Source organism: Harpia harpyja, chromosome Z (assembly GCF_026419915.1).
Source record: "Harpia harpyja isolate bHarHar1 chromosome Z, bHarHar1 primary haplotype, whole genome shotgun sequence".
Lineage (NCBI taxonomy): Eukaryota > Metazoa > Chordata > Aves > Accipitriformes > Accipitridae > Harpia > Harpia harpyja.
Genome location: NC_068969.1, coordinates 11,315,619 through 11,340,302, shown reverse-complemented (window position 1 = coordinate 11,340,302; position 24,684 = coordinate 11,315,619). Strand labels below are relative to the sequence as shown.

The 24,684-nt window shown below is 50.3% G+C and overlaps 2 protein-coding genes across 2 annotated transcripts; both read right to left on the bottom strand.

The window, feature by feature from the left end:
* Positions 1 to 207: 207 nt before the first annotated feature.
* COPG1 (COPI coat complex subunit gamma 1) lies at positions 208 to 20,748 on the bottom strand. The gene is made up of 24 exons (XM_052776162.1): positions 20,599 to 20,748; positions 17,188 to 17,240; positions 16,300 to 16,380; positions 16,130 to 16,201; positions 15,216 to 15,295; positions 14,259 to 14,334; positions 14,010 to 14,102; positions 13,587 to 13,673; positions 13,289 to 13,446; positions 12,560 to 12,693; positions 11,734 to 11,801; positions 10,795 to 10,983; positions 10,247 to 10,342; positions 8,618 to 8,861; positions 8,163 to 8,238; positions 7,714 to 7,817; positions 7,481 to 7,606; positions 6,978 to 7,046; positions 6,467 to 6,609; positions 4,914 to 5,085; positions 3,841 to 3,938; positions 2,163 to 2,301; positions 1,105 to 1,203; positions 208 to 494 (listed from the first exon to the last, which is right to left on the bottom strand). The coding sequence occupies exons 1-24, from the start codon at positions 20,633 to 20,635 to the stop codon at positions 364 to 366; spliced, it is 2,625 nt and encodes an 874-aa protein (XP_052632122.1). The 5' UTR covers positions 20,636 to 20,748; the 3' UTR covers positions 208 to 363.
* Positions 20,749 to 22,174: 1,426 nt separating this feature from the next.
* LOC128137333 (urocortin-3-like) lies at positions 22,175 to 24,295 on the bottom strand. Its single transcript, XM_052778188.1, has 2 exons — positions 24,092 to 24,295; positions 22,175 to 23,057 (listed from the first exon to the last, which is right to left on the bottom strand). Exons 1-2 carry the CDS (start codon positions 24,293 to 24,295, stop codon positions 22,596 to 22,598), a joined length of 666 nt encoding a protein of 221 aa, XP_052634148.1. The 3' UTR covers positions 22,175 to 22,595.
* Between the last annotated feature and the right edge of the window lie 389 nt (positions 24,296 to 24,684).

The window sequence follows — 24,684 nt, the reverse complement described above, 5'->3', positions numbered from 1 at the left end:
CCCGGCCGCGGAAACGACTTTCCCGCCCCGTCAGACAGGCGCGGAGAGCCACGAGAGGGTTTTATTGGAGCGACGTAGAAAAAGCGAGGGAGCGGCTGCCGGGGCCTGGCGTCGCCCCTCCGCCACCGGTGCCGCCGCGACAGAAACGGGCCACCCGCCACGAAACCCCCCCCAGTGCAGGGACAAAGCACTTCGTATAATCGGACCTTAAAAACATCGTTATTTTATAGACAGAGCCCCAAATACAGCTGGACTGCAGAGAACACAAAAGCTGCTGTAGTGAACGTGATCCCTATTCTGCTGCCAGAGAAAGAAGCGTTGCCCGCGGGGGCTCGGTGTCAGGACAGTCCTGGAAACGGCGGTTTATCCCACAGACGCCATGATCACATCCACGGGGAGCTCCTCTCCGCTGCGGGCGGTGACCTGCATCGTCACGGTGTCGGTCAGGACGAGACGAGACCGTACCAGGAGGTCATGGCCACCCCGGAACACACCTGGAAGGGAGAGTGGGAGGAAGGAGTCAGTGCTCCCCTGCAAGCCTAAAAATGAACACTACTGCTTGGCAAGGGCAGATTTCCCACAGGTAGTCAGGCAAAGCCCCAGCGCTGGGCCAGGAGAGACCCTCGAGCAGCACACTTCTCATTCATTGTAACGTACCTGGGACTCCTGCTACTGTAAAACTCATGAAAGCAAAGTGTAAAATAGACTCCAGCTGAGAACAGATCCAGGCACTCCTTCAGCGACTACCAGTCACTCGCCAGAGTGACAGAGCTCCAGTACACATCCATTTTGCCAGGCAAGGGTGCTGTCTTTTCCCCCACAGGCTCACTCCAAACCAGGATGCCACAGATCATGAAGACAGCAAATTCCACCCACCTGAGCCCGGGGCTGATCCCAACATCCCCCCGCCACAGCACCCTTCCTGATCCCAACACCAGCTGCTCTATGCTTGCGGAGACAGAAACCATGGCAGGCACAAGCCTCCAAATCCTACGCAGAGCGCAGTTGGCTCCATCAGAAATTCCTGCCCAGTTTTCAACAGGCATCTCTGTGCAACCTCGTGAAGAACTGCTCCTCAAGCAGAGACCTCAGCCCACAGCTTACCTGCCAGGTACAGTGTGTGAGAGTTCTTGTTATCTGGCACTTTATCTGATCGCTCACAGGGCTGCATCCCCAGGAACTTCACGATATTACTAACTGCCTCTGTTAAGAAAAAATAAATAAAACAGGCTCCATGTCACAGGTATCGTAACAGGGACACACAAAGAACATCTACAGGTGACTCAAGCCCTCCCTGCATGTTAGAGTTCATGTTCCTTGTCCTGAGGGACACATAGCATTGGCCGGTATTGTGGTTTTGGAGGCCACCAGGGAGGCAAAGGCAACACACAAAAACCCCACTGCCACACAGCAGTTCTGTTATCTGATGCAGCGAAGGTGCAACAGAAAAAGGAGGGTGAATGAGTCAGACAACGGAAGTAGGAGAGTGCAGCTTGCTGCACACTTACTGCACAGCCCTGACAGCCTGCTTGCTCCTCTGGGGACAGATGCAGAGGGAAGGAGACATCTTGCAGGAGACACAGGTCTTCAGGAAGAATTTGAAAAGGCTTCAGGGAGGGTATTTGAAATCCCAAGGGACTGTGCAAGGAAGCACAGAGGTGGCTATAGGACAAGGACACCCTTCTAAGCCATCAAAAGGACCAAGTTCTTACAGGCCTCTCAGGAAAAATAAAAGGAATCTTTAATACATGATGAAAGAGAAGAGGGCTTACACCACAAGCCTGCCCACCAACCTCATGTCTTCTGCTCTTTGCACCTTTTCTTACTGGTCTCAAGAAGGAAGTGGGAGCTCACAGCTGAACTACGGTCTGTCTGCTTGGGACAGTAGAGTGCGAGAGCAAAGCAAGATGTTCTCCTGCCTCCCACAATCCATCCTGGTCTCCACAGGGCCCAGAATACTAATTTGGTTTTTTGAAACCTGAATGAACTTGTTATCACAGAAACTGTAGCTCCCCATTTAACACCTGCAGTGAAATAGCTTGTGAAGGGTTTTGCCCCATTAGCCTGTCTGTGAGAGATCTAAAGTGAGCCAGACTGTGCCTCTGAACTCTGCCTGCTGGAGGGAATGTTAAGAGCTCTGCTGGGCTCAGACACCCCCTTACCTTCAAGGGTTTTAATAGCAGATAAAGTAAAGGTCTCTTCCTTTTCATACTCGTCACCCACTTCATCCCAGGCTGCTCCGAAGTTTGGCTTCAGAACTCGCTGGATGTGATCAGCCACTGTCACCTCCAGGTCTTCAAGCTGGTGGTAGAAGAGGTTCAAGTGAAACATGGTTGTTCTTAACCCTGCTCTCTCCAGAGTGAACTTTAGACTGGATTCCCTGAGCTCAGGTGAATGTAGGAGACAGCCTCCACTTCCACTCATGGATACGTCAGAGCAAGCCCTGCCCCTTCTGGTTTGCTTCAGCAAACACTGCTTGGTTGAGCAACTGCTAGGCATGACCAGTGGCTTTCCCAGGCCATTTCCAGGGTTTACAAAGCAGGTTCCCATTCTGAGCAGAGCCCTTGGCCTGACAGAGATCAAAGCACTGGACAAACGTCCAAAACAGAGGAAAAAACAAAAGCTAAGAAATAGCTGCTTGTGCTCACACATATGCAGCATTTGCTTCCCTGGAATGCACATAAGCTTGTATTTTGCTTTTCTGGCTTATCGTTTTGTAGGCTGGTGAAGTACAGTGAGACACTGCCAGACACTTGCTATCACCTAACGCTGCATGCCGGGTTAGCTGAACTGCTGCTGCGATTACATCTGTGCAAGGGAGAACGGGGCTTGTCCCTCCAGAGCATGTATTGAAGGGCAGTCAGTGCCAGAGCTGGCCAGACACCAGCCTGCATTCATTTTAGCAATCGCTGCAGGAAAGAACCTCCTCCTGGTTCTAGCTGAAACACATGGAAGAGCTGGTTTAAATATCACTCAAATGCCGCAGTGACTGCTGGGAAGCAGAGAGAGGGGTTAACCTCACATGTTCCATTGGGGAAAAACCCTCCCCACTCCTGGGAAGACTCTGTGTCCTCAGTGACTCACTGCACAGCAGTGCCTCTAATCAGATTTGCAGCAGTGACAGGCAACGCATAGAAAACAGCCTCTGGAGCTAACAGGGCGAGCTGAGGTTGTGTCACAACATCCCTTCCTCTCCGGAGGGTAAGCACCACCCGCTGTGAGCCAGTCTCAGTTTCTGACCAAGCATAAGTTCAGCTTCTTCCTTTGTGGTGCAGCTTCTTCCTTGTGCCTGCCTGGAAATGGCAAAGCCTGAAAGAGAGGTGCTTCCACAGCATCAGTGCTTTCATCAGTCTTGGTGCTGGGGAGGGAAAAGCCCCACCTTCCCCAGAGGAAGAACAAGGACCACAACCTCCCTGTAGCAGGCAAGCCACTAGGCAATTAACTGCATCACCACGGAGAGCAATTCATGGAGAACAAATGATGACCAAGGGCCCTCTGTCTCCAGAAATCTGACTGTGCAATTGCTGGAGCCTGTAGGACACAGCCAGCCAAACCTGGAAGACACACCACGGCCTCCCAAAACATAGGCATTCTGCACAGTCAGGTGTCCGCCTGGAGAGCAACAGGAGGATACTCCAAATGAGACAAAGAAAGCTCTGCAAACCCATATCTATATCCTGGAATAGACACCACAGAGACAGCACGAACCCCTGCTTCATCCAATGCTGCCCACATCAGTGTCAGTGGTCACATCACTGCTTGCAGGGATCTGAGTACAGATCACAAAAACCCTCAAAGTGACAGCAGTTTCCCTGATCAGGTACACACCCAGCTCCTTACCACATACTCATCCTCGTAACCTTCGTCGTCCGTCTCACCCGTGTTCGGATCACAGTCTTTGACAGTGAACTTCATCATGCAGCTGAAGGTACAGGCCACTGGAGGCAGGGGAGGCAAAGGCAAAGCTCACATTACCACCAGAACTGCACTCCCCTGCGGCAGAACGGAGCTGGGAGGTTTGGGGCAGCTGGGTTCTCCCCATCACTGTCAGCAGCACAGGCTTAGCCAGTGACCTAGAGAAGGCTCTCCCAACAGTTTCTGTCTCTCAAGGACAAGGTATTTATTTGTAATATTAAGGCTAGCAAACAGTGATAAAGACAGGCTCATGATGGTTGTACAAGACCATAATCCTCAGATCAAGCGCTATTACTGATGAACCTCAAGTTGTGTTGGGAATACTAACTAAACATGTCCCACCAGCGCCTTGTCAAGAGGCAAGATCCTTATCTAGGGAAGGTTCATGTGCCTCTGAAATGAAACCACCTTGCACTGCAGCACGGCAGCTGATTAATACCACTCGGCTGGGAAAGGAAGCGATGACTCATCCCTAGGAAGACAGGCACTGCTGGGTGAACAGCAGCAACACACAGAGGTGAGCAGTCCTAGAACACAAACCAGGGAGACCAAAGCACAGGTTCATGTTCTGCACCGCCACAAACGAGGGGATGTTCGGTTCAGATAGACATCCCTGAAATTCTAGCGGTTTGTTTGAAATACCCCTTTTCTACTCAGAGCATCTGGGCGCTCACAGCACTTTACAAGTACCAGCCTCCCCAACTAAAGGACATGCCAGGGTGCATGGGAGAGAAACTCAGCAGAGAGCTGAATGCTCATCTGCCAGCTCTCATAGCCTGACTCAACAATGCTACAGCACAAGGGAACCAGGATAGGAAAAGGGAGGCCTGACAGCCCCCAAACAGCAAAGAGAAGTCATGCTCAGCATCACTCAGGGCTGCACCCACACACAGGCTATAAATATCTGGCTAGGATGCAAGGTAGAATGTGTGGGGGCGAGCAATACGGTACGCTTAATTTGGGGTGTGTCAGGAAAACACAGAGGGCAAACTGTTTACCTGCTGTCGGATCCTCTTCAGATAGTGCCACCAGCGTGTAGCAGGTAGCCGGCTGGTTGTACACCAGGGTTTTGGCAGGTACATAGCCAATGACCTCATACCCCTCAGTTGGCTCCATCTGCACCGTGACATTCTCCAGGATCTGATCGTTCAGGGTGTTCGTGCAGTCAAACTAAACAGGGAAGGGGAAAGCAGCAACAGCTTGAAGTTCCTCGCTATAGATCTAATAGTAGACTCACTTTAGGCAGAGTGAGACCATGGTGTCAACTTGTGAACCCCTAGCTCTTTGTGTTTCAACACTGCACCTCACTATCAGCTAGCTAGTCATAGGGCTCATGCATTCCAGTTTAGTCACAGAGCAACTGTGACTAAAAACTACTCATTTAAATGCTTTAGGGGAGGAACTAAAACCCTGCAGGGGACTCCAGTGCTCCAGCGAGCTTTTGTGTTTTTTTTTTTTTTTTAAGGAAACAACACTTAAAATGAACCAGCACACAACTATCCAATGCCTGCCCTCTGCAACCCAGGCAGGAGCACAAACTCAGCATAAGCAGGGATGTGTCAGCTTCTGCCTGTTCCAGTTCACCGGTTAGTATGGAACTTTTTCTTCTAAATGTACTTTGTCCTTTCTCCCTGGATGGTAATTCCCAGGTTAACTCTTTGCTGTATGGAAATGTGAGTACTGTGTTGCCTACATCTCCTCACTTGATGCTACAGGGATGCAGTGCCCCACGGCAGATGGGAAGATGATCCTTTGCATGGCTCAAACTAGGGATAGTTTGAGCAAGTTTCAGCAAGCTGGATGGTTTCAGCAAGTTTAAACTTGCTGATTAGACTTCGTTCCAGCTGCAGTGACAAGTCACTTAACCTCATAAAATTGCATCTGGTGGATGGACACCAGAAACAAAGATCAACCCCTACGAGGACTGTGTAAGCAGTTCTGAGCTTTTGAGGAAGGAGCTGGCCAAGGACAAAACACTGCTGCTCACAAGCTAGCACAAGACTCACTGTGCCTTGAACTCCCCAAGGCCTAGGCAAAGATGCTGGCACGTTAATCCTAACATCTCACATGTAGCAGCAGGGCAGTACAGCCAAGGCCAAGACGTACAGAAAAAAGCACCTGTACTACACAGGCTAAAACAAAATGCAGGGGATGAAAAGCTCTCCCCCACCATGCCCCTTTCTTGGGTACCCTTTTCAGCCTCTCCAACATAGTAAGCTTCACTCTTTTATGCCCAAACCATGCGCTTGGGGACCCTGAGGAAAGGACACGGCTCCCCCTGCCAACTGCTCAGTGAGAATAGCCCCATCTAGTGCTTGTTTGATTTATTTTGACTGTACATGTAAGCGTTGTTCAGCCACACACACACACATGCTCCCCAATTAATTTTTCTGGGAGTCTGCTGTCCTGGATGAGAAACTAAGGACTCCTCATTGCAGTGATGTGCTTTGAACACAGATATCCCTGAGCTATTTCTTCCCAATTGAGCTTTTAACCAGTCAGGAGCTTATTTTCCAATCCTGTTTCAGCACCACATGCCATAGCTACCCACCTGGAACACCATGTGGCTGACAAACGTGTGCTTGGTGCAACGAACCACATACTCTGTCTCCAGCTCTGTCAGGGCGACAGGCTCTGGGGAAGACTTGAAGAGCGGGCCCAGTCCCCGAAACTCTGGGATCGCCCCAAGTTGCTCTGAAACAGAGGACAGAAACCATTGCCTTCCCCAACCCTCAGGAAGGTGCTAGCAGTTTCAAAGCCCTCGTTTAAGTTGCCAGAAGCTGCTGCAGCAAGGAACTATCCATCAAACAACCATAAACATTCACTAGGGACTTTAAAAATTAAAGGCAGCGTCACCCTTTGCCCATATCTATTGCAAGATAGAAAGAACAAGACTGCAGGCACCCCCACCCCCCAGGAGTGAACAGTTGACTTAAAGTTGGGAGCCCATGTCACTCTCTGAAAGGAGATGGGAAAAAGCCAGAGGGGCAAAGGCAGGCTCAGCAAAAGGTGTCTGTACTTTTCTCACACACAGGCATAGGAGAGGCCTTGCATCAGTTTACCTTGGAATATTTCTTGCCGTGTTGCTGCCACCTTCTCTGGCTGTTTGACTACAGCAACAGGGGCATTTTCTGCAAAACAAAAAGAAAACAAACAAACAAAACGAAACAAAAGATTTGAAGGTGAAGAGTAAGAAGTAACTAAATCAGAAAACAGATCAATGTCTGGAGAGGGATTTGACTAAGGAAAGAAAGTGAGCTTGTTTGTTATTTTGCTATGGACTAGACACCCATATTTAACTTCCTAAATACCTTTGGAACTGCAGCAGCTCCTATGAGGATTACCAGCTGTTACTATTATTAGCAGTTGGACTAAACCAAAACACTAATGTGGGAACAACCAGATTTGCTGGCCTTAGTCTTTACAGAAGATATAATCCCACAAAATTCACATAGGATGGAGCTCAGCAATTCCCAGCAAGCCTATTGCAGTCTGTTATCCGAGGGCTGGAGCTGCAAGGGAATTACTAGCAGTTTGGACCAGCATTCAGGGAACTGTTCCTCACCTGCTCTTTGCTCAATGATAGGAGCTGTTGCCAAAGGAACAGATTTCAAGTCAAAGGGTTTCTCAGAGGGCTCCAGGGTGTACTGATGCAGAGCTCTCTCCAGGCCAGGGATGGACACTGTCAAACCTGGGGACAGAAGGGACAGGTCACTGAAACCACAAATAATGCCAGCTCTTTGTCACTTGTTAAACAGGAAAGAGGTGCAGACTTGTTTTGAGGACTTCCTGCATTACCATTCAGGATGTAGCCAGCATTGAGGGCTTTCTGCTTCTGCTCCAGAACATTCAGGTAGAAGGTGGCTCTGTCTCTCACTTCATTGTCATCATCCATCACACACCTGAGAGGAAAGTGGAAAACTTTCTTCAGTGCAAGGCAGCAGAGTCCACACAAATGAATCCAGGTGACTAAGCGACCTTACAGGGCCAGAAAGAACATGCCATAGGAGACAACCAGCAATCTACTAATAGTTGTTTTGGAAAAGCAATCATCTGCCACACTTGGCTTCTGTCCACTTTGTGGTGCTGAATGCAGTGATGATCCCATCACAGGATCCCAGGTATCCACTGCACCTTCTCAGATCCACAGCTAGAAGAGACTAGACATGAATGGGGATGCTAACAAACTCTCGAGAAAACACCATTTTCCACCCAGCATATACGAGAAACTCTGAGGTATAACTCACCTTTTCAGTAACACCAAGATACTGGGTAACATCTCCTCATTCTGGGCTCCAAACTTGGCCAGGGCACTTACAGCACCTGTAGCACAAGTCATAAAAACAAAATGAGAAAGCAAAGAAATCAGCTGAGGTTTCCTCCATTTCCTGGCCTTAATCAAATGCCATGTCAGAGATGCTAGCACTAGTATAAAGCACTACTGTGACTAGAAAGAGGCAGAGGTATTACAGCAAAGTGCCTGCAAACCTCCTCTGTCTAGTTTCAGAGTCACTGCATCTCCGTCCCTATTTCTCACCTGCAGGCCACCTCTTCCATCAATACTACTGCAGGATCTTTGCTGTGTAAAAAGATCTGCTCAGGACTAGAGCGAATCACAATCCTCAAAAGCAGAGGTGTTCATACACTATATTTCCCTGAAGATCTGTCATAGGGCAGGCAGCTTTCCAGGTCTGTCTCTTACCTGCCCGGACTTCTTCATGCTCCAGGACAACCCTGTTGTAGATGAAGCGAATGTATTTGGAGGGATTGTTGGTTTTGGGCCCTTCCTGCCCCAAGAGGTGGAGGATACGAGTGGCCAGCACAGTGAACTCACAGTCCTCAATGAATTCACAGAGGTGAGACAGGCCTGTCTCTTTGCTCTCTGAGTTCTCCTCAATGATGCTGATGATGCAGTCCACGATGGCTCGCTTGTATTCAAAGCCGCCCTAAGGAGCAAAAGGAAACTGCTCAGCTAGAAATCTCAAAGTATTTTGGAGACTCTGAACTAGCCAGACAGGAAAGAATTTCCTTCGAAAAGGTCACTCACACTCAGTGCTTTTAATCTGTGTTTGAAAGGAGAAAAGCAGTAATGCTGCCCCCACTTTTGACCCTCTTTACACTCAGAGGACCAGCTAATATTCAAGCTCTCTTGCCAGCTCCCTTCAGAATGGCTGCAGTGAAGAAAAAAACAAGTCCTAAAGAGGGTAAAAGAATCCATCTGCCTGAAGGGCTTACATCTCCTTCAAAATCCTCTGCTGCTAGAATTAGTGCATAAAAACAGCCATATGGGAGGAGAAAAAACCCAACCCTCTCCCCTTTAGCACCAGACATCTGGGGATGAATCACAAGAGAAATATATTAAGGATTGTATCTGCCACAGCAGGACCCAGCAAGTAGCCCCATTAGTGTGGAAGACAGGCAATCAATACCTCCCCAGGCACACCCCATAACCTGACATGCCATTAATGCTTGGTTATCTTCAGACGTTATTTACTAGTGTCCTCAATACACACCAGGGGATTAAACTGCACACTATCCTCTGCCAATTACATGCACAGTGCTGGGCATTTGGGGGATCTTTCTGGAGCTACTTTGGATTAAAAAAAAGCTTTAAAACAGAATGGTTTGAACTATAAAACTACATTCAAAATGATACCATCCACCCACACAAAACCTGGGAAAGGAGAATGGTCCATTTTTCACAGGAGCAAAATGAGATGCTCTGGTTTGTTCCCAAATGAGAGGCTGCAATAGGCAGAAAGTGATGTCAGAGCAAGCAGTGGTGCCAGCTGTGTTGCAGGCATGTTAGCTCATTTAGAAATGGCCTCAGCAAACCTCTGTAAAGCTGTCTTTCTGCAATTTATGTCTGACTGAATGCAGAGAATGGTTATAGGTACTCGTGATCCCTTCACTGCCACAGCACAGGGAACAGAACAAAAGTGGTCCCGTGTCATCAATAAATAGGTTGTTATCGAATCTGTGTACAAGACAAAACTTCTTGGAATTTGCTGTCAAAGTATAAAAGAAAGCTGGTTCAAATGTGAAACACATGGACTGCCAACAGATCTGCTGTTGTCTGCATTTGCTTTGAGAGTTAATAAACTCCCAGAAAAATCAAAGAATGAAAACCACATTAAAAATATGCCTGGCAGTATGCATATAACTATTGTGCACAGCTGGCCATTTCTGCCAGTTAGACTGCAAGCATTTTAGAGAGACACTTACTGCACAGCATTATCAGTAAAAGCTTGACTCTCACAGGGGCCACTGTGTAGTCCTGCAGTTCATACATACAAACAAGGAACACAAAGTAGTTGTCCTGCAAACTTACCTCTTCCCGAAGCATAGTGAATAGAAAGTTCATGAGGACAGCGTGTTTGCGAGGGTACTTCTGACACAGTGCATTGATGGCCTGCACCACTACAACCTGAAGGAAAAGGGGGGCAAGTAAAAAAAGGACTCTGTCTCACCAGGCAGGAAAAAAAAGTTGAATTGTGTCAATTTTGTGCTGGTCCCTAGCCTGGAAACTACTGTTTTGCCTTTACTTAGCCAACACATGCAGTTCCAGGAGGTACAATCCTAGGAATTGGAGGAGATTGATCTTCATGCACTGGCCAGCCCCTAGCAAAAGCCCACACCCTCTGGAAAGAAGAAAAAGAGATTTAATTCTCAAAGGGCATCTTCCTAGAAGAGAGCATGTGACTTTGGAGCTGGGTGTTGTACAACTGAGGCATGGCTTAGGCTGATAGACTCAGATATTTTCTCTTCCCTGCAAATACTCTGCAGCCCAGCTCCTGGAAGGAGCTCCATGCAGGTTTCAGTGTGCGCACAGGGGTTCCTACAGGAACCTGCATGTCCCTCCTCCTCCCACTTCCTTACTTTGAACTCATCTGAGATTTCTGACATGAAAGAGGAGATCTGCTTCATGAGCCGGTCAATGCTGCTCTCACTGCCGGTTTTCAGCAGTGTGGTGATGGCCAGGGTGGCTATGCTGCGGTTGGAGTCTGTCACAAGGTTCTCCAGGTCTAGATTACAGGCAGTCACAGCGGATGGGTGCTTCATGGCCACCTAGAGCAGAGAAGAAAGAGTGGAAATCACTCAGATGCAAAAGGCCCAGTTGGCAAAACCCACCAAGTCTCTATAAGCTCTCACTCCTTCCTGTAAAAATAAATGCTACGGACTGTACATGAGGGTCATCTCAGACAAACAACTAAGCTGAGGTTAAAGTAACAAGCTCTTCCTGCATAATTGCATCTCTTGCTGGAAGAGAAGCAGTAGTAATAAACAATCTTTCACTATTTTTAACTCTCTCATTCTCCTCTATATATTAAGAAAAGAAAGCTATGAACTCGCAACAAAAATTCAGTGAGCCTAGCTGTGCAGAACAGCTTTGTGGGTGAAAGCACAGCAGTTACTAGATGTTGCCATTCTGCCTTTTTCTTTTTTAGAGTTTACAAGGTCAAGGGAAAAGCTGGAGCAAAGATTGCCACGGAGCAGGCAAGAAGCAGCATCAAAGTTTGATCCCTGTTTTACAAGGAGCTCCTTCACCACAGAAAGCTCAGAAGGGAAAGCAGTAACACGTAAGACCAGTGACACTCTTTATAGAGACCTGTGAAAATGATTGCTTTCCCCACCCACTTCTGTAAAGTGTTCTTTGAGGTTTTATTCCACTCAGAAAGCAATGAAATGTAAGGCTGTAGCCCAGGGTAGAGGTTATTCACACAAAATCATCACACAATCTGGCCCCTTTTCTCTTCTGAAGTCTGCACCTCCCTCCACATGAGAAACTATTACAGCTCCCAAGAGACTGGCTCCTACCTTGTTGAGGGTACGGACGGCTGCATATCTCAGTGCTGCTTTCGGGGAGCTGCAGAACAACTGCAAAACTGCAAGGTGGGAAAATCAACAAAGGCAGATGTTTAGGCAATCTGTTATTGAGAAGTGTTTCACACCTAAAGCAAGACCTTCAATGAAGAGACAGCTGCAAGCACAAGATAACTATAAGCATGCTTAAGAAGCAACCATGAATTTACCAGCTTCCTCCCTCCCTCCCGACCCCTTTGCCAAACATCCCTGTTAACAACTAGCTCTTACCCACCTCCCCCTTTTTCCACGGTGCTATCCTTCGCTCCTCTTGAAACCCAATTCCATCACCTTGTCATCTTTCCTATTAAGTCAATTTGAACCGCTGTTCTCCATTTCTATGCAAACCCCATTCCTTTCCAAGGGTTGGCCCACGAAGGGCACCCTCCCTGTGCAGAGAGGTGGCACACAGCCTCCCTACCTGCCAACAGTCCCAGCTCAGGGGAACCTTTGGACTGGACTGAGCTGGGAAGGCAGGACCCCAACACCTTGGCTTCTTGTAGTTACACTCAGTCTAAAGCAGGGAGATTTATCCCTTAGAATTCAGCCCTGTTTCACAGAAAAAGAAAGATCCCTCCAGTAACCCACACTTGAACACACCAGGCAAATACCTTTACAGGAGCAAAGCTATTCACACACACCACAGGCGCTCAGCAGCAGCATAAAGCAACAAAGGGTACGGCAGCATTACAAACAAGGTCCTTGTTTCTTGGGGTAATCAGCAGGTGTCACCACTGCAGGCCCATAATCCCCTCGTCATTCCCATGAGCGCCACATTTACCTGAGACAGCCGGAGCCAGCTCTTTGGCAGTGCAGTTAGGCAGGTTAACGATGGCAGATGCAGCTTCGTAGACCACCATCTCATGCTTGTTTCTTAGGCAGCTCTCAATGAAATCGAACAGGGGGCTATCACGGCTAAAGGACAAAAAACCCACAAGAATGAATTAAAACAAAGGTGCTAACAGAAATGAAGAATCTGGCAGCAGAAATGGGCAGGTCTCATAGCCTGTAGAAAGGTATAAGCAGCCACAAATCTACTATCCCCAGCTTTTGCAGTGGTCATTATACTGTACTTCCAGCATGCTTGGGCTGGAAGTCAGGCTGCCTTCTGAGAAGACACACTCTGCCTTACAGGCTAAAGGGAATCTCCCTCAGCCCTCACACACCAAGAGTTTACTGTCCACACCAAAAGTCTTATCCACCAGGAAGCCACAATGCATGCATGGTAGCCAAATAATTACAGAAGACAGAGAAAATGAAGTGGAATATCTCAATAACATAGAATATCTCAAACACACAGACAAGACTAACAGAAGCCATCTCATAACAACCATGAAAGCATCCTGTATTTTCTCTGATGCCTTTTACCCAACAATAAGAGGGTAGAAGCTGCACATTGCTCTTCAAAGACAGAAATAATTGCCCTCACAAGATAGCAAGTGAGCCTGCAAGAAGAGGTGGAAGCAGGACCTGAGAAAATTCTTCCAACAGGGCAAAGGAGCCCTCTCACCTGCCAGCCTCTTCCTCCAGCAGCTTGCTGGCTACTCGAATCATCATGCAGTAGGCAAATGGTGACTTGAGGCCATGGCGTGTGAACTTGCTGAGCATCTTGTTGACTGCCAGGCGGTCATTCTTCCGCACATGGTAAAGCAAGCCCAGAGCATGATACTGTGCAGGGAAAGAAATCGTCACAAACCCACCATGTGTTCTTTCCACCTGTTGCCCAGAGGTGCCTGGCTGAGCTCTAGCAGTTTGCTCCACTCCCAGCTGCTGCTTGCTATTCCCTGTGCTGGCAGCGGGTTTCCTACCTGCACCATGATATTGTCACTGGAAGCTGCCTCCTGAGCCTCATTCACCCAGCGTTTTACCACATCATAACTGGTCTTCAACAGGTGCTGGGGAGAGACAAAGCCACAGACAACCCATGAGAGAAGGATGGAGGAAGCTTTGGGAATCACAGGTCATATTAAGAAGCAACAAGCCTTCCCCATGAGGGTGCTGGTGACAGCAACTTATAGAATAGCAAGGGATCAGCACGCAGAGACCTGGTCATGATGGCTGCAGCCTCAAGAGGTCGATGATCTCCCACAAAGTCAGCACCAGCCCCTCAGTTCACAAAGAGGGGAATAGCAACAATGAAAGCCTGAAACTCCCAAGATGTCCAGTCCCACCACAGATGACTGCTTCCCAGCTTGACTGTCCCTCAGGCCTGCCCTGCAGGGAGTACATACCAAGGAGGACACCAGAGCAGAGCTGGATACACTTGGCACTTTGTCAACAATTGCCTGCTTCATGTAACGCTCGATGGCCTGCAACATGGTACTCTGCAGGGAGAGTGAAACAACAGCCGATATGCAACGGCCATTAGGATTGTGAAAGGGGAGATGCAAAGGCATGAAAAGCAGAGTGGAAGATGGGACGGCGTGAAGTAAGGAAAGGTGAAGGGCCTAGGGCTGCCCCAAGGGAAAAGCAGCACTTACATCAGTGATTTGACAGAGCGCTCTCACAGCAGGGCCTCGGTAATTGTCATCCTTCCCAGTCATGTCTTTGGTTAAGCTGGTTGAAAACAGGAAGCTCTCAATACTGCACTCCTGAGCCAGCAGCTCTCAGGTGCACGCACACTGCACACAGAGCAGCAGGCAGCCAGCACCACAGCTGAATGCCAAGCAGGCAACTGCAGGTCTCAGGCAAGTCCCACCGGGGCAGGAATGTAGGAGAAAAAGATCAGTACTCAGGTTCCAAACCCATCAGCAGGCTGTATGGGCTCATGATCACCAAGCAAGGCGAAAACACACATACCCCTGAGGCATTTGCCTTCCTTACTGAACGCTCATTTACTGGTCAGTGCGAGACCGGGGACGGGATTTCACCACATTGCAGCACTTGGGACTGGCTTCTGTCCACTGCATAGCCTCGGCCCTCAGCAGACTCTATACCCTCAGGCTCCTGTGTCCCCATATGGCACCAGCCATTCAGTGGGATGATCAGCAATTCAGGAACGACTCACAGAGGGAATTTTGTTCCCCGGTGAAGTCGCATCCTGTGCTGCTACAGGAGCAGTAAATCCTTTCTACCTGTTGAAAGCCCTGGGATTTATGCCAGAAATCTTCAAAAAGCTTCAAGGCATTCAGACAGGAAATGTTAATGAAACAGCCTTTTGCAAAAGGGGAAAAAACAGTAGTGCTGCCATATCATGTAACCAAAAGGGACAGTCCAAACACCCATGGGCAGGGGTTATGGGGACACAGCACATTTCACATGCATCACTAGGAGTTCAGTGTCTGTATTTTAATGGCCTATTTCAAAGGAAAAATTTTTCTCACCAAGGACATTCCCTATCCTCACCCTGCTTAGGGACTACAGTTATCTCCAAGAGGTTGGACAGGCATTACTGGAGGACACGTGAATATAACAGTAAGAAAAGCGAAGTGACTGACCTGCTAGTAACAATGATTACATCTTCTGCAATAGAAGACATCTCTTTGATAGTCAGGTAACACATCCTGCGAAGAGTTGGCTGACAAGGAAAGAGGGAAGACAGACATTAGCTGAGAGGATCCCGGATAGGAAGGGATCTCAGTTTTCCCTGCTGCCATGATTTTATTGTGAAGATCAAGAACCTGATACCTTCAGAGAGTGCCAGTGCCTGAGTATAAAAGATATACAAACCCCATACTGATTAACAAAACACTTCTTCCTCTTCTAAATCCCTCAACCTTAGGGTGAAGCCACAGAGATACCAGATTTAGCTGGATCTACAGTTTCACCTTTCACTTGTCATCCACAAGAACAAGGAGAAAAGCTTGAAATCATTAGCTGAAGGCAGCCTGTTACATCAAAAGCAAGAAAGCAAGCAATTTAGTTTCCTGAGTCTGGGGATTTCTACACTGGTCTGTTGATTTTAATGCCTTGCGGTTTGGGGGACAACTAGCAATGGTACTATTGCTGTGGGTAGGTACTAATTCCTGGCCTCCTCCAGGACACACAGTCATTGACTCTCAGCAGGAAACAGGATCTTTTAATACTGGGCACAAAGCATAGTGTATTCTAGCTGATTATATGCTTGATCTGTGCCTAGCACAATCTCAAGAGTTAAACAGCAATTCAGAGGGAGGAATCTCTGTCTCAAGAACAGAGAATGCTTCAGTTAAGCTGCTACAAGGTCTGGGAAGGGCTAGGAAGCTGATCTCTCTTTCTGAACTTTCATCCTACTCTTCCCACTCATATCAGGTAGCTCCAGACAGGATGGAAAAGCTGATTGTATAAATATGCACATCTCAAGGCTGAAAAAGACACTGTTGACAACATGTCCCACCAGGTAAATACAGCAGAAAACAAAAAGCAGACTTACATCATTGGACTGAAACAGCTTGGTCATAGCAAAGAAGGATTCAGTAGCTTCCATGACACCAAGGTGCTCCCCCTAGAAGATATTTGGAAAGAAGGAAATCCCAGTTATCACAACCAGCTTTGGGCCTGCTGCAGGTGTCTCTGTATAGGTGTAAATTTTCTCTCTCTTACCTGGTTTATGAGATACAGGATCTTGGTGAGGATATGAGCACATTTTCGTGGGTTTATGGGGGTCTCATTAAACACTCGTGCCTGGAAACAAAGCACAGACAAGGATGCTGACACCAACAGCTCCTTGAAAACACTTTCCTGTCTGGTCTTGGACACTGATACAAACAACACTTTGTAAGTGAGGTATGGCAAGACTCTTAATGACTTTGGATCAGACTTCCCCTCAATTCCTGTTAAACATGGAACCCTTTTAAACAGCTAGTTCTACAGTCTGGGATCGCAAATCCAAGTGCAATTAAGGTTTAAAGGCCAAATCCTCATCACACTTTCACCCACACAAGTCTGGAATTTGTGCTAGCTAAAACACTGCTCTTCTGACAGATGTACGCAAGCTCTGCGAGGCTAACGGGAGCCAACACCATTCACAACGTTGCAAGCAAGCAGATAATGCTGAAACAACAGGGTCTGGCGATCAAGAAGTTTACCTGCTGTTGAATAGAAAGGCATTTTTTCAGGGCAAATTCATAGACTATTCAGTAACCACTCACACCCCACCCATTAATTTTGTCACCTACAAGACATTCGGGGTGTTCAAGGCCAATTTCCCAACCTTCCTGTTTTAGGGTGAGCTTTCCCAGATAATTTTATTAATTTTATTACTATTTATAGTTCATGGTCTTTAATTCATTACAAAGACCATTTCAACCTTCTCCCTTCCTCTCTCCAACAATAAAATAAGAACTAATGGGAGTGTTGCCCATTTCTTTCAGAGCTAGCAGGACTGTAACAACCACCACTTCCTTGCTGAAGTTCTCCAGTGACCTACTCATGAGAGGGAGAGACTGTATCCAGAAAGGGGTACACAAAGGAGATCACCTAAGGATTTACCTCTTGCAAGACTGCACTCTTCTCCAGGTGCTGGAACGGGTTGGAACCCCCACCTGCAACATAAAGACAGTAAAAGTCTTTCCAGGGATAGTGCTATGGGAAAGTAACTTTCTAACCATGCCCATACTTTAAAAGCAGACTGAGCATTTTGAGGTAATTTTTCACGAACACCAAGCAACCAGAGCTCCCTCTTTTAACTAATATTAATTGGATGTCTTCACAGCAGTTGGGGAAGGCAGAGCAGATAGGACATTCTTCAATTTGTCATCCCCTCCAGAAGTAACTAGCCATGAACAGAGGCAGACTGATTAGCTGTAACTAACTGTGCTCCACAGTTATCCCCAAAGACCTATTTCTACCCCCTGGGCTGGGAGCTTGCTGACAGTTAGGGCATCAATAAGACAGGCCCAGAAACAAACGCTCAGACAAAAAGTGGTACCGCTTGTGACAGCTGGTTTAACCCCAGCTGGGAACTAAGTACCACACAGCCACTCACCCACTCCCCGCCCCGCAGTGGGATGGGGGAGAGAATTGAAAAAAAAAAAAAAAGTAAAACTTATGGGTTAAGATAAAGACAGTTTAATAGGACAGAAAAGGAAGGGGGGAAAAAAAAGAATATACAAAACAAGTGATGCACAATACAATTGCTCAGCCAATCCCTGAGCTGCGGTGTCCCCTGGCCAACCTTCCCAGTTTATATAGTGGGCATGACATCATATGGTATGGAATACCCCTTTGGCCAGTTTGGGTCAGCTGTCCTTGCTGTGTCCCATCCCAGCTTCTTGTGCACCCCCAGCCTCTGCTGGCAGGGCAGTATGAGAAGCTGAGAAGTCCTTTACTTAGTATAAACACTGCTCAGCAACAACTAAAACATCAGTGTGTTATCAATATTATCCTCATCCTAAATCCAAAACACAGCACTATACCAGCTACTAGGAAGAAAATTAACTTTATTCCAGCCGAAACCAGGACAGCTTGCCAGACTGGTGAGTTAGGAGTGCTTTATCCCTCCCTTATAAACCAATCAGGAATCCACCAGTAAAGTATTTTTGGCTCTATCACTAATTAACAGAACAAGACAGTGGACTAGACAGTCTGGACACAGAGTAACTGTCATTGTTCCACTTAACAGAATAAATTATATTAAATAATTAAAAACCTCACCAATTAGGGATGAAATAATCAGAGGGAAAAGCACTATCATTCTGCATGGTCTCTATTAGCTCGCCTCCTAAGCATTTGTGAGCTGCAGCTTTTCAAAAGCTGCCAGTTATTGATAAGCAGGTTTTAATTAGTACCTATGTTCAGCCTGGCCCTGGGACAAAATGCAGCCATTTCCAGCACTGTTCCAATGTTTAACAAGCCTGATCCGCTAGAGAGCACAGCTCCTGGGCCCAGCTCCAATCTGACCTGGGCTTGAAGCATCCTATGCTGGTGCCAGGAACCTTTGCAAGAGTAAGCCTTACACTTAAAGGCAAACACATATGCACTCTGGCTCCTTCACGGTTCATAAACTGCCCTCGTCTGGCTCAGAAGAAGTTTGCAAATGCAGTAGGTGGCTCAACAAAGCACAGACACTTATGTGGGGTTGAGGAGAAAAGGAAACAAGGGGAATGAACAAAAACAACATCTCTAGTATGAGTATGAACCAGTTCTAGTGTGAGCATGTGAATGTGTTCCAAAAAACCTGTCCAGCAGCACAGTATTTCTCATGGCCCAGCATGTCTACAATCTCTAAATCAGCCATGAAGAACAGAGCATTGCCTCTTCATCTTTCATAGCACTAAGGATCTTGAAATATATTGTAAATGAGGTCTTGGTCCTCACAGCACCCTGTGTCAAAGTATTCTTCCATCAGAGAAGGAGAAAGACCCAGGGAAGGCAAAGGCTGTGTGTTCAGAAAGCTCCCAGTATTGGATGACTAACAACAATTTGTACTGATTTGCAGAGAAACAGTCACTGACTGAGCAAGGATCTCAGAACAACTATATGCCCAAAATAACATCTCAAAGTGCATATCTGAAAGCCAGTGGAAGCAGCTCATGCAAGGCTACCTAAACCATCCATGAAAAGCAAAGACACAGAAGCCAATTAAGCGTACACATTCATCTCAACAAAAAGACTGCCCTGTTAGCCTTTACATGGAAAGAATAGGTATACAAGGCCTGTAAATTCAGGGATGATGTGCTACACCTAATACTGAGAACGACAAGCACTCAGGCTATATGTTTTGGACATATACACAATCCGCAGGAGAAAGGCAGGCGCAGTAAATGCTAGGAATCTTCATTCGAGACAGAAGCAAAAGGATGAGAAGTAAATGCAATAGTGAAGAAAAAATGTTGGGAAGCACACAAGCAGCAGTTGCAGAAAGAAGAAAGGAGAGCGCTGTGAGCTCTTGGTATGAACAAAATCAACAAGAGTCAGCACCATAATACAAGGAAGTGCATCTCCTGCCAGCCTTGGCTATAGGTAACACCAATACCTTGAAGCGTGCAGCAGGTGCAAATGAAGAATAGCCCCAAAAATGAAAGCCAAGAGCGATTCCCCTCCAACAGTTGCCTCACTAAATTCTCCACTTATCAAGACGTCACTGGTGGCTTTGGACAAGGGAAACAAGGGCAAAGCATTTAATGCACATTAAAATAAAAAGCAAGCACAGTCACACAGAACGATCACTAAGATTTATGCTGAATCAATTCGCTTCAGGACGTACTGATTTGTTATGCAGAACAAGCTGCGTAAAAAGCTTCATAGGAAGATGAAAAAGATACCACATGAAGATGAAAAAGGCACAACCATGAAAGTAAACACTGTCACATCTAGCCTTGATTCCACCTGAATTACACACCACATAAAATATCAACCTCTTCCTTACTACTTGTGCCTAAAGTTTTGAAAGGTCAAGCAATTGCTTCATGTTTCCTCAGTGCCCTTAGCCTTTCAGATCCACTGAAAGTGGCAGCGATCTAGTTCGAAGAGCAGACCATGTGTCAGAAAAAGTGCCAGAAACTACAAATTGGATTCTACCCTGCTTTAGCACCCAGTTTGCAAGCTGGGCAACTGTGAACAGGGCTAATACGCTCAACATTTAGTCTCAGACTCTGCCTCTGGTGATGCAGCAGGTAACCTCGGTGTGCTGTACCAATGCAACTAGTTTAGCCTCTGGTTGCAGCAGTGAGAGGAGGACGGCAGCAGACTGCTCTAGTGCTTCCACAGTGCTTCTCACTGCGCTCTTGTGCACGCCAGCCAGCCCCCGCTGCAAAGCTGGTACCGAGTCTCCCCTCACAGCTCCCCCTTACCCGCGGGACGGATCTCCCCTCCCAGCTCCCCCTTACCCGCGAGAGGGATCTCCCCTCCCAGCTCTCCCCGGCCTCCTCTCGGAGCCCGGCTCCCCCCGCCTCCCCTCACCCGACTCCTCGTCTTTCTTGTCGAACTTCTTCAGCATGGTGCTGCCGAGCGGCCCCTCGGTGAGGCCCTTCCCGCCCCGTGGCAGTCCCGGTCCCGATCTCGGTCCCGGTCCCGCTGCCACCCGCCCGCCCCTTCCTGCTCCCCGCCCCTTCCTGCCAGCCTGTCACTGCCGTCGCCGCCCGTCACATTGCGCAGGCGCGGCCCCACCCTCCCTGACGTGGCTCCCGGCGGCGGCCCGAGCCGCGGGCGAGGCGCCTGGGTGTGGCGCGGAGAGCTGACTGACAGGAGGAGAGGGCGGGGACCTATTGGGAACGGTGCGGTCTGATTGGCGGAGACGCGGGGGCGGGGCTAGAAGGGGCGGGGTCTGGGGGCAGCAGTGGGTCTGGGGACGCTGGGCTTGGGGGGCCACAGTGGGGCTGGGGAGGGAGACGCTGGTACCGGGGGGGAACACTGGAGGAGACACAGCATGGGGGGGACGGACACACTGGGCCTGGGGGGGGACACTGGGATCCCTGGGGAGACACTGGGCAGGGGGCCACCCTGGGAGTGGCAGGGGAAGGGCAGAGTGGGGCACCGGGGAGATCGGGGGACACCGGGGCCAGAGGGGGGCTGGAGCAAGGGGGGGCACACTGGGACTCGGGGAGGGGAGATGGGACGGTGGGGCAGGACATGGGAAGGGGGGGATCCTGGCAGGGGCTCCGTTCCCCGAGGGGACAAGGGGGGTGGCGGGGGAGAACCCCCTCCTGGGGACGGGCAGTTGTCACCTGCACTGCCTGCCCGGGAGCATCCCCGCTGTGATGCACCGTCTCTGGCAGCTCTTCCCGTCCCCCGTGTCTCCGCTGCCACCAGCGCCCCATCAGTACCCTGCACCCACAAACCTCCGGGCCTGGCCCCACAGCACCCACACACTGCAGTGGGGTGTCCCTGGGGTCCAGCGCTACCCGGGCATCGCCTGAGCCCTGGGGCAGGTGGGGAAGGCAAAGAACCCGTTACCCACCCCGGACCTCACCCCAACCCACCCATCTGCTGGCACATCCCTTCACCGGCTACAGAAATACGCCTGTCCCACAGGGTGTGGGGTCACCCCAGTAGCTTCTGCCCCCTTCCCAAAGCCAGCACCTGCTCCAAGGCGAAGGGGCTGCACTCACCCTGCAGCAGGTACTCCTCGAAGAGCATGGCTGTGTCCCCCACCAGCTCCAGCAGCCCCTCTGGTGGGTGTCCCCCAGCCTCTGCCTTGCCCGTGCCGCCCTGTACTTTGCACAGGGCGGCCACAGTCTGCTCCGCACCGCTCTTATCTCCCAGCCTCGCCGAAGACGGCAGCTCCAGCAGCGCAACGCAATGTCCCCGTTGGCCCAGAGCTGCTGCAAGCACCCTGGGCTGGGGGCCAGCCCCACTGCTGGTGCAAGGGCTGACACCCCTCATTTGGGGTTTAACGAGTTCCAGTGCTGGCCCTGGCCCAGGACGTGCTCCCACTGCAGCTCCGGGGAGAGGGCATACAAAATGGGGGTGTACAGGAGTACAGGACCGCTATAAACCACAACAAGTCGTGTTCAATACCACCTTTTATTGTGCACACTCGCCAGGTCCGTCTTCGAGGCTCAGCTGAGTTTCGCGGAGGATTTTGTGTGCTGCAGCCACCCAGAGAGAGGCGACACACGGGAAAAGCTGCCTGGATAAGGCCCCTTTGGAGACATCCCAGCGGTGGGTGAATAGGGAGTGAAGCCGGGCACAGAAATCCCTGTGGTGCCCAGGGCTGGGACCCAGCTGTGCTCTGGCACTGGTCCCGGTGAAGGCAAACCCGGCCGTGTCTTCTCCAGTGGTGCTCCCAAGTCCTCCCGTGGCTGCTGCTTGTGTCATGGGCACCGGGAGAACAAGGTGCCGTGTCCACAGTCCACAGGCACACCGATGCCACCCCGCACTCCTCTCTGACCGTGCCCCCCGGCAGCCCCGCTGCCCTCTCCAGCCGTGGCCGAGAAGCCGTGCTCAGCCGGGGAGGTTTATTTCCTGCGCCCGAGACGGGCCATCAGCTCGGCATTGGCAGCCGCCTTGGCCTGCAGCTCCTTCTCTCTAGCCAGGTCGAGCAGGATTTTCAGTACATGGGTGGGGACATCAAGTGACAGGGACACCTTTCTCGCCTTTTTCCTGGGAGCAGGTCTCTTGGCAGCTGGGCTCATCGGCCAGGGCAATGCTTTTCTTGTTGACCCCTCTAGCAGTGGTGGGCTGGCTTTGTCTGGATGAGACCCTTCCCCAGATCCGTGGTCACCCCTCCTCATTTCAGGGAGATCTGGCAGCATCTCGTTAGCACCGGTGGTTTCCTGCCTCGTCAGCTTCCCTCCGTCCCCGGCTTGGGGGGCTGGCGGGAGCTGCTCATGGCTTGGCCCCTTCCAGGCTCTCGCCGGCACCCCGAGAACCACCAGGAAGGTGAGCAGCGTCCTGCAGCGCAGCACGGCCAGGAGTGCCTGCGGGGAGCACGCAGCCGGCGCTGAGCATTGTCCCCCCGCATCACGCTGCCATGGCCCTGCAGCCCTCCAGGCAGGACGCGTCCCTGCCAGGATGCCACACGCAGAGCCCCCCCACTCCCTGCGCCAGCTGGCCATACCCGACGGTGGGGGCTCACCTTCCTTTTGGGAAGCCTTCAGTTTTCCACCCTGATTTTAACCTTTTCGCATGGGGGGCAGTTTTGGGGAGGCTGAAGGGGATGTGGGAAGCAAATCAGCTGGGTGTCCCTGTCCTTTCCCACAGCCCCTGGCCAGATACTGGCTGTCCCCTCCATTTCACACCCTCCAGCCCTTTGCCACTCAGGGGAAGGGATATTCCCACCCAGGGGGGTGGCTGCCTGGGGACCGCGGCTGCTGCCCAGCCCAGACCCTTCCCTTTGGCCAGGGAAGTGTGACGTGCCCGGGGTTTTGGGGCTGGGCAGGCAGTGGGGCTTTCCTCCTCCCACGCCTTCCCAGTGGATGCCATCCCCCGCGGGGCTGCTGGACTCTCTGGGGCAAAAGCCACCCCCCCAGGAGGGACACGAGCCACTTGGCCTAAAATACACAGTGGGTGGGTGGCAGTGGGGCGACAAGGGCACGAGTCCGCCCACATGCACAGAGTTGTGCCGAGCCTCAGCATCTTCCTCTGCCCCGTACCCAGCCCTGGTCCCAGGGAGGGCCCAGGGGGATGCAGGGTGCTGTGCCGCAGGGTGGGGGTCAGGGTGCTGTGCCGGGGGGGTGGGGGTCAGAGTGGGTGTGGGGGGACTGCCGCACAAATCCTGCTGTTACGGCTGCATCTCCCCCGAATCAGTCGCCCAGCGGGAGGGAGGGCAGTGAAAGGCATCCAACCTCCTGCAACCCATCTCCAGGGTGAAGCCCTTGGGAAAGTACCGGAGCAGGCAGCCGGAGGTGGTTTAACTTGCTGGGAAGTGGGTAATGAAAAGCATCCAACCCCCCGCAACCCATTTCCCAGCTAAAAGCCCCCTGGAAAGCACCACTGAAGAGCGCAGCCTCACCATTTTCAGCAGGTCCTTGTCCCCCTGATGTTCAGGCAATGCTTCCCAGGTGTGGGGACCACGAGCTGGGGTTTGCCCTGCTCCCTGCCAAGCCCTGGCTCTTATCCTGCCCCCAGCTCCACCTCCGACCCGTGGAGGGTGACATGCGGGGGGGGATGGGGACAACGTTATTAATACATTTTGCCTAATAGCAGATGAAATCATCCCGGGCCGTGGGTGGGCACGTGCCCCTCGCAGCTCTATCAGCTGCATTTGGAGGGGATTCCAGGAACCTGGGGCAGCTTAGGCATTATTATTTCACGTCTGACTCGCAAAATGGTTTTTTCTCCATCTAATTGAGCTTTCCTGCTCCTGTCAGCTTTTGTTAATCACTTAAGGAAGGGAGAAAACACACACACATTGCCGCCAGCCAGCGTTTGTGGCACTGGTGGCAAGTGCCAGCTCCCCAGGCATTGTGCCGCACGCAACATCTCCCAGTGTTGGTTTGGTGCTGCCATCCTGATGGACTCCCTGGCCTTGGCCAGCTGGGGGACATACCTGGAGACATGTCACCTCCCTGCTGTGCCAAACCCAGAGCACTGCCTGAGCTACTG

What these genes read in the sequence shown, in the direction of transcription:
- COPG1 (XM_052776162.1), bottom strand. Translation starts at nt 20,635, where the DNA reads ATGCTGAAGAAGTTCGACAAGAAAGACGAGGAGTCGG. An exon ending in ATCTTGGTGTTACTGAAAAG is followed by an intron (nt 7,818 to 8,162) that starts GTGAGTTATACC and finishes CTTTCCTCTCAG; the next exon opens with GTGTGTGATGGATGATGACA. An exon ending in TATCATTGAGCAAAGAGCAG is followed by an intron (nt 7,047 to 7,480) that starts GTGAGGAACAGT and finishes TTTGTTTTGCAG; the next exon opens with AAAATGCCCCTGTTGCTGTA.
- LOC128137333 (XM_052778188.1), bottom strand. Translation starts at nt 24,295, where the DNA reads ATGATTTCATCTGCTATTAGGCAAAATGTATTAATAACGTTGTCCCCA. An exon ending in ACAAGGACCTGCTGAAAATG is followed by an intron (nt 23,058 to 24,091) that starts GTGAGGCTGCGC and finishes TGCTCCCCGCAG; the next exon opens with GCACTCCTGGCCGTGCTGCG.